The following is a 9,620-nucleotide window of genomic DNA, read 5'->3' as shown; positions in this document are numbered from 1 at the left end:
CCATGACCTGGAAGAAGCATTCAAATACAAATGGAAATGAAAATCATTTCATATAAATCATCTTCAAATGTGCACTTGTAAATGCTGAAAATCTTTACTTACATGATCCAATTCCCTGAAACATGGGTAAGCCTCCAGAATCTTTGTCGGTTTGTCTTGCTCCTTTAGAACCTCAGTGGTAATGAATCATCTTCTAGACTCAAACTCCAGGTTCATCAAATGAGCCACCGCAGCTTTATTTGGCCTCTTGGACTTGTACATTTCCTGGAGAGTCCTGTAGTGTCTTGCCTGGGTTTTCTGGCTGTCGAAAAGGTCAACGGAACCAGCTGAAGGCATAAAGAGTGGAGGGTGGGGAATTATTAGCTTTCCAAATTACAGTGGAGGAACATCTGAATTCACAGAATGTGTTAATTGATGCCTGTACTTCTGCTAAACACCTGCCCAAACTTACTTCACCAAGGGGAATAACAGACAAAATTCTGATTTAAACAGACCAGAAAAATGCAGGTTTGTACTAAATGCATACTGATTGTATTTAATGAAATACATACATGCTTTGTCACTGCTATCCCGGTCTGGCACTGGGGGGGCAGGGATGCTTGCTCTAGCAGGGGGGCTGGCTGAAAAAGAGGTGCTCGCTCTAGCATGGGGGCTTGCTGCAGGGGGGTTTGGTGCAGGGGACCGCTCCAGAATAATTGTTGATGCGCTGGAATCTCCATCGTAGTCACTTGTTGTAATATCGGCATCCATTTCTTGATCTCTACGTGGTTTCTTTGAAGGAGGAACTTTGGACTTCCTTGGGCTTCTGACATTTGAGTCTCTTCTGGAGCTTTTTAGCAACATGCTCCTGGTGGAAACAAATTGTACACTTTAAAATGACAAAACAGACCCACACTTTTGCCATAAACTTTAAAATCAAGCCATTGTGATTAAAAACCCACTTACCCAGTCATTTTTTGATGATCTGTTTTTTATTGGGATGCTCCGATCGATCGGTCACCGATCGAGATCTGCCGATACTCACTCTCTACCGATCGATCGGTGCTCTCTAAACATGCCGATCGCGAGGGCCGATCGCATGACGTAAAATACATGACACTTTTCTCTGTACGCGGCAAAACAAGCTCGCCAAAATGGCTTCACCGGTCTGGCATTATTTTAAGGTGTCCGAAAAAGACAGTAAAATAGCGGTATGCAACGTGTGTGAAGCAGAAATCCTGCAGCTCCACCCGCTGTGATGGGCGGTGTGAGCGGAGCAAAACACACAAGAGTTAGACCTAACACACTTAGCTATTATATCTACCTCTGGAACAAGCTAAACTAGTTATAAATATGTTTATTCTTCACTGTCGGCCTCACACATTACTGGATCAGCGAGCTGCATGAGACGATACTGACGGGCTGTCAGGAGAGGGAGAGAGAGGGAGAGAGCGCTTCCGCTAATTTCTCCCGTGGTATTATCCAAAGTGAATGTAAACTTGAATAATATACATAATTTGAATGTAATAATTAAGTTGATTGTTGTTTGTGGAAGCTCCAGTGAATGAGCCCCATTAACTGAGTTTAGGCCCCGCCCACTCGATCGGATCGGCGATCGGTATCGGCCGATACTGATTCCGGCGATCGGCCCCAAAATTGGCGATCAGAGCATCCCTAGTTTTTTATCATTGGATAATACTCCACCAATCTCTTTGCCATGGTATTGACCTCATGTTTGCTGGGGTATCTACAGTCCTCGGAGGCTCTTGCGATTGAAATCATGTTTGTCATTGTGTTTCTTATGAGTCTGCAGAAGAGCTCCTTGGATAAGGGTACATGCTCATTACCGAGCCGTTTCTGCTCGAAGTATGAGTGCCGTGCCAGTTCGAGCTCACTGTCTGTGAAGACTATGCATTTTGGGTTGGACATAGTCACAAACATCGAAGTATTGGGCTCCTCATTTGAAAGGTCACTGTTTCTAGGGGGTGATGGTTGTAGAATTTCGGCAGTAGTCTCCACCTAAAATACATGAACAATTTCACATTTAATAGGATAACTATTTTTATTATAGTGTGTGCCTTTACTTGTCAGTTATATGAACATGCACTTTAAGAGGATGCAACATTTGACAACACTGTTTTTTTTTTAACAATCATATTTAAATTGTTCTCAAAGCACAACTGCTGTTGTATATGGCTCAGCTGTTGCACCTGGTTTGTAAATATTGCCCCTTCATTGTTGCTAAATGGGTAGTTTTTTTTTCAAATTAAATAGCTTTAATCCCCTGGGGCTTTCGCTAAAAATAAATTAAATATTATTTAAGTGTGCAGGATTTGTTTCCTTAACATGTTACTGATATACACAGCGTTGTACTCAGTTTAAATACACTTTCATAGACATAGAACTGACCTTTCCTTCGTCATTCACAACAAGCCAGATAGCCCGGCGCCTCAAGAAATTTGCAGGACCAGGAAACAGGTCTTTGATGTCATCCCTGGAGAGTGAATGTAGCAAGTCCTCTCCAATATTAGCAGCTGAAATTGATAATTTAGGGTTATTGCCAAGACACTCAGCTTATCACTGAATTTATTTGACCATGTGAACAATAGAAAGTTAACATTTAAATATAGCTCTTTTCAAAAACAGGTTGCAAAGTACTTATAGTTTGATGATAAAAATGTACAGCATTAAACAAGTAAAAATTACATTTTTATATATATATATAAACTATTAGTTTTCATCAACAATTAGTTTATTTTACTCAACATATTGTTCCATAATTTTTACATTGCAGCACTTCTTTATGGGCTCAGAACAGTCTCATAATGCACACATGCACACAGAAGGATTCACACTTGTATTTCCGGATCCACACTTGTGTTTTTCAATTGTTAGAAATTAAAATCAATGTTGATGTGGCGTAATTTGAATGAAATACACTATTTCATTTAAATCTGTTTTATTCTGAAAACCGAAGATTCACATGTGACTTCCGGTTTTTCCGCTGGTGAATTTCGTCATTTCCGGTTAGCATTAGCTTGTGGCGAAATGCTACGTTTTCAAACCGTGAATTGAAGGTGAAATAACGTGATGTTGTACACTAAACACCCTGAGTTTAACACTCATTTATTGACGCTGGAATGAGGTTTATTAGGGAATGTTTAGATGACCACAGACATCAGAGTGATGTAATTTAGCAGCAGAAACCGACAGGATTTGCATTGGACACGCCCCCGGCCAATAGGAGAAGACTACAGGACTACAGGTTTCTTCGGCGCCGCCCGATTAATGTGAATATTAAAGACCTTTGGGAAGGCACTAGAGGTTATCTGGTTTACATTGGACTGGCTCCAAATAGTGTTAAGATCTCTGGGGAGGTACGAGCCATGCTCTGTTTAGCACTGGACTGGGTCCGTTCATGTTAGTTTATATGTTTGATGTGTTAAACCGGTGTCAGTACCATATGTGTTCGCCCTACCATATGTGTTCGGGGTCCGTCGCTTACCAATGACGTCACCCATTGTGATTGGCTGTACGGAATCGTAGTAATCAGCAGCGAACCGCTTCAAGTTACACGTGTATTTCAGTGTATTCACGGCATTCATTTTGTTATTCTACAGTATTGTTGTTTTATAGTTATTTGTTAATGTAACCCAATTTGTGTTCTTTGAAATTGAAAAGGATATCGCATTGTGTTTGTTACATTCGTTGCAGTTGTATAGGCTATGTGTTAAGTGTAATTTGGCATGTCCTATTTATGGACATGCTTTTATTTTGAAGGAGAGTTAGCGCAGTTGACAGGAAGTTGTTGTTGCTTTGGAAACAACGTGACAGAGATTAACGGAGAAAAGTAATATCTACATATAAAGACGGAGAAAGTAAACGATAACGTTTATGGTTAAGTAAAAAAAACAAAAACGAATATCTGAATAACGAAATTGAAACCCGAATAGTACTCCAACGAACGAATATTCGGATATTTTGGTACAGTAGGGCTGTACCCGAATAATATAATAAAGTTATAGTAAATAATAACAAATTCCAGTGTTAGAATTCCATAATTCCATATTCATAAATAAAATGATATGCAAATAACATTTTCTTGGCTGTGGACTTGTACTCTACATAATTATGTTGAGCTCATGGTAATCTAATTCAATAAACAATAACTGCAATGAACAGATAGCATTTTCTGACTCGTAAAATGATTGGATATGGTGTAATTTGCCAAATGATTCTGTGTTGAAAAATGTATATCTTTAAAAACTGCGTTGGTGTATTAGGGCGGGCCATACTAATTTTTCTTGTAAATCGATCGAGAGGGGTGTTCAAATAACGTATTTTGGTGTGTAGAACACAAATCTATTTAGATGCTTTTATTTTGAAGTTGTTGCTATGGAAACAACATGACGGAGAAAAAAGTAATATCTTCTACATATAATAACGGACAAAGTAAAGAATGAAGTGTATGTTTAAATGTTAGCACCCCCCGAAGAGGCTCAAGCTCTTACGTTGAGTCTGGAGTTTCAATACATTCGGAATTTGACCGTGTAAAATGTCCTCTTGGGTTACCGTACAGCCAATGCGTGACGTCATTGGTAAGCGTAACGGACCCCGAACACATCTGGTAGGCCGAACACATATGGTACCTACACCGGCGTAGTCTCGTTTAATAAAGTATATTGTGTGGAGTTCTTAAGCCGAAAAGTATATTTTTGTGTGATGTTCTAAGCCGGAAAGATTGTGTACAAGATTGGTATAAGATCAGCTTTTAAGGTCAGCATCTATAGAATTTAGAGCTAAGATAAATGAAGTTTGTATTGGAGTGTTTCAAGCAGTGTGGTTTTCAATTGCATCAAATGTTCCCATTGTTCCCCTCCCCTTCCCCCAGTCACATGAGGTTAATGCTAAGCTAGTTAGCTAGCCAGTTGGCATTACTAGGTGATACAACTGGTAAGTACTGGGATGGTGGATACACAGGGATGGTGTAGATCAGGGGTTTTCAAAGTCTGGGAAGGTGAGCCTCCCCTCAGAGAACATGAGAACAGCCGCGCCCCCCCTCCCAATTATTATTGCTATTATTATTATTATTATTATTGTTGTTGTTGCTATAATGCAGGGTTATTCAATTGCATTTCAAAGAGGTCCAGTAAGAGCAAATGTCATTAAATGCTCTGTTTTCGCTGTCTACCTTTCTCTTTTTTGAGCACGCCATTTGAAGTTACTCCAACTGTTTCTCTCTTCTTGTCTCGTCTCTGTGTGTTTGAATCTATCGTGCTGACTCACTGACAGCACCGATTTGATTGGCTGAGTAGCATCACCTCCTAAAAACATTAAAAAATAACTTTTTAAAACCTTTTTATCTTTTTGTTTTAAATATTTGTTTTAAACATTTTTTACATTTTCAACATCGTGGATGAATCCTTATGCTCCCGGCAACACACTGAACATCAACTTTGCCTCCTCATTACACTCACCCATACTTTAGTGCTGGGAACAATGAGTCTGCGTCTTTGATGCGCACAGGTGGATGATGCGGGGATCAGAGTCCTGTGGGGATCAGAGTCCTGCATTGGGTCGGTACCCGACGGATGACCCGCAAAAAAAGTGATTCGCGGGTGGTAAGATTCCTCAGACCTCTCCCCGCGGGACCGCGCATAATCATAACCTCTGCACCGCATCAATCTGCTGCTGAGCGCGCCACATTCGAAATGGCTGAGGTGAAGCTCTAGCGGAGAATACAGCATTGTAAATAACTCTTCAAGAGCGAAATCCAACATCTAGGAGGCTTTTGGTGTCATCCTGGATGGAGAAAATAACCAACATCCCACGCTTTTTGAGCCAAATACGCAACTGCGTGTGTTAATAATTGCATGTTTTCAGTGCTCCTAGGATATGCGGGTTCGGGTCGGTTTGCTGATCTTGTGCCGACGGGTCGGGTCGGTTTGCGGAACTAATTGGCAATATGTGCGGGTGGTGGGGCGGGTTCGGTATTGCTCGTTGCAGGTGCGGGGCGTGAGCGGGTCTTGAAAATCAGACCCGTGCAGGACTCTGGCGGGGATGCAATGTAGACAGGAATAAACGCAGATCATCCTCTGGCTGCAGCCTTGACCGGTACTTGCTTTTGATCAAAGTCAATGCGGAAAACCCGCACTCACACAGGTAGGTGGAGGTGAAGGGAATGAGCACTTTTACAACCTTTTTGGCGAGGTGGGGGAACTCGGTCTCCACAGACAGCCAAAAGTGTGCAAGTGACACTTTACTCATCTTGTTCTCGTTATTTTTTTCTCATGCTGCGCCTCCCCTGAAGCTCTCTGGCGCCCCCCCAGGGAGGCGCGCCTCACACTTTGAAAACCGCTGGTGTAGATGAACATTGAGAGTAGATTAAGTTGTTTTTGTTTTTCATGCTTTTCAAAGAAAGTAATTTATTATTATTATTATATATATTAGAACTTTATTTGGGTAAATAAACCGGAAGTAGGTTTATGAACTGGAAGTATTAGTTGATACATTTGAAAGGAGTTAAAAATAAAACGGCTCCCCTAGCGCAGGGGTTCCCAACCTTTATTGTGCCAAGGACCGGCAGATACATTAAAAAAAAATCGCGGACCGGTTGTCAATTTTAACTGATTTTAATATTTACTCACCACCAGCAGGTAGCAACAGAGGCTAATTGTATGTAACAGCCTGAACAAATACTAGAACAATATGCATCCAAAACATATTAACAAAGTTTAAAAAAGAACCGGTATCATTTTTTGGTTTTTCGGAAAACCAAAAAACCGACGTTATTCAGTTTTTAAACCAAAACGGGAAAACAGATAAATTAACGTTTTGGTTTTGTTTGTATGATTTACGGATAATCCAGTGAATGCTGGGAAAACGAGGAGAAGCCGCATTATGAACACTGGCATTTGTTTTCAGAAGATATTATGATAGTGTCGTTCGTTCCGGTGCACTCCGACAGCATTAGCACTACATCGAGATTAAGATTAAACTAATTTATTTTGGGAACAGCCGCATATATGGAGTTAGCCATATGTGTGTAAATTACTGTTCATAAACATTTGAAAACAAATGCCGGTGTCGGACAGACACAAACACACCGAACACACAGAGCTGAGCTAAGCAGAGCACATACACACACACATCATGCGCCTTGGTGACTGACTGGACATCTCCTTCATAAAACTAATAAAAGGGGGAGTAATCGGGCAGTTCGATGTGTGTAGATGTGTGTGTATAGGTGTGTGTGGTTAACACGTAGCAGCCTGCAGTCACTCTTAAGCTGTTCTGATGAAGTTAAACACAGTCATACTGGTGCTGCACTTCTCAGAAGCGGAGTATACGTCCCGCTGCCTCCGGATGCTGCAGCCGTTTTAAGAAGTGAAGGAGGGTTTCCTTCTATAAAGCAGCTGCGGGCAGCAGATCGTGAGAGTCCCGGACATTAATTCATAGATCAAGGCAGACTGGTTTACTCTTCTGTTTTGCCAATCCGGTGCTTAAACAAATAGCTCTACACCCCTGGCCGACATGTCCTTAAAATGAAGTCCGAGTTTGAAATATATCTCAAATAATGTATGCACCACCATTTCCCCACATAAACATAACAGTCTGCAATCAAACGGTTGTCTCCTGTGCGCTCCTCTTCCTACTTGGCGCACCGGTAACATGCTCGTGTGCACGAGCTACTGGATGAAATAATATGACTGGTGGCATAGGTGCGAAAATTAAACACTTTTTGAAAAAATATTATGATAAAATATTTTTATATATTTATAATTCTGCAAATATTACGATAAACTCACAGCTATTTCGCGGCCCGGCAGTAACACCTCTGCGGCCCGGTACCGGTCCGCGGACCGGGGGTTGGGAACCCCTGCCCTAGCGGACATAAGTGTTACAGTCAATACATTCTTCACCACACACAGATAAAGATTACATGTGGTTTCTCTGAATTGAAGTATTGTAGTTATGACATTTGCATAATTTCATAAACTTCAGAATACACTGTACACAGTTTATTTGAATTTTCATATTTTAAAGGTCAAAACCATACACTGTACATTTTTTATTTTTTAAATTTCTGATTTTAAAATTTGCATAATTTCTAATTTACTTTATTAATTTTTTATTAAAAAAAAAAAAAAAAACATAAAAAAAAATAAATAAAAAAAAATAAAAAAAAATCCCAGATATTGAAGTTAAGTTCGGATGACATAGGATATTTTTTATCAGGACAGAAGGTACTATTCAGTAGATTAGTGATTCATCTTTGATACATTTAATAACTATATCCAACTACTTAAGAAATATGTCACTAAATGACACTAAGTTAAGAGCATTCTCAATGCCAGGCTCAACTGCAGATATTAAGGAGAGGGTAAACATCAGGTCAGATGCTATGACAGCGCCAAAAGATAGACAGAAGACATGGAACAGAATAGAGAAACTGTTCGAGCAGTGGCAAACGAGAGGATTGATTCCAGCAGATGATAAACCTGGACCAACGAAAGCCCATAGAAAAGCAGTAGTTGAATATGAGAATGGAGAATACCTACAACAGCAAGAGGCATGGATCAAAGCTGGACGACCCTCGTGGTATGGACCTGGAAAAAGCGCTATGAACAAAGCTGAAGAAAGAAAAGCTAGAGTTACAAGTCTGATACTCCATCTAAAATATGCCAGCCAGGGATTGACAACAAGCTTACATTTGGTAGAAGCAGCAGATCTGCCAGTAAATGAAGACACAGCAGAAATAACAGAAGAGGCTCCAGTTATCCAAACTCCAAAGCAGTATCCAAGCCTGACCGAAGTGCCTCCTCCCGACATATCAGAGAACAACCCTTCTCACCAAGCAGAATTGGCGTTTGAGGTAAGAATCCTATCCAGTGTCAACCAGCTGATGGAAGCAGAACTCATCAGAGAGGAAGAGTTCAAAAGAAGAATGGAAGCAGAACACATCAGAGAGGAAGAGTTCAACAGAAGAATGGAAGCAGAACACATCAGAGAGGAAGAGTTCAACAGAAGAATGGAAGCAGAACTCATCAGAATGGAAGCAGAACTCATCAAAAGAATGGAAGAAAGACAAAGACAAGAACAAGAAGAAAGGAAAATATGGGAAAAAGAGCAAGAAGAGAAAAATTACCGAACTGGTTGCTCTCCTGAACCAACACATTCTGCAGACGAAAGATTCCAAGAAATTAAGGAAGAAAGAAAACGACAAATAACTAAAAAATGGGGAGAATCTCAAACAAAACGCCGAACAAATTACTCTCCTGACAAAGACTATTCCAAAGGAGATGAAGATGAAGATGACGACGACGGCAGTACACAGTTTGTAACCAGTAGACACTCCCCCTACCAAGAACAGTCACAGCAACGACGCAGATTTGCATCTCCCTCAGAGAACAATAGTAGGGACGAATACCCTGGGACATGCCCCAAAGCTGGAAGAACCAAGACCAGTGCACATACCTTCATGCCATTGATAGCGGCTGAGAGAGGAGGATTTGACTACCAACCATGGGCTCACAGGGACATGGAATCATTAGTGGCAAAGCTACCTCCACTCACCCAAGGAGGTCAGAAGTGGGTGAAAGATCTGGAGAAGTACACTGTCCAAGACCACCTGTGCTTGG

General features: G+C 40.9%; 1 protein-coding gene across 1 annotated transcript; it reads right to left on the bottom strand.

The window, feature by feature from the left end:
- Nucleotides 1-1,587: 1,587 nt before the first annotated feature.
- Nucleotides 1,588-8,979, bottom strand: LOC117493165. Its single transcript, XM_034143597.1, has 4 exons — nt 8,691-8,979; nt 8,541-8,612; nt 2,389-2,513; nt 1,588-1,998 (listed from the first exon to the last, which is right to left on the bottom strand). The coding sequence occupies exons 1-4, from the start codon at nt 8,809-8,811 to the stop codon at nt 1,654-1,656; spliced, it is 663 nt and encodes a 220-aa protein (XP_033999488.1). The 5' UTR covers nt 8,812-8,979; the 3' UTR covers nt 1,588-1,653.
- Between the last annotated feature and the right edge of the window lie 641 nt (nt 8,980-9,620).

Source organism: Trematomus bernacchii, unplaced genomic scaffold (genome assembly GCF_902827165.1).
Source record: "Trematomus bernacchii unplaced genomic scaffold, fTreBer1.1, whole genome shotgun sequence".
In the NCBI taxonomy this organism is placed as follows: Eukaryota; Metazoa; Chordata; class Actinopteri; order Perciformes; family Nototheniidae; genus Trematomus; species Trematomus bernacchii.
The sequence above is the reverse complement of the archived record's forward strand: the minus strand, read 5'-3'. Positions and strand labels throughout refer to the sequence as shown.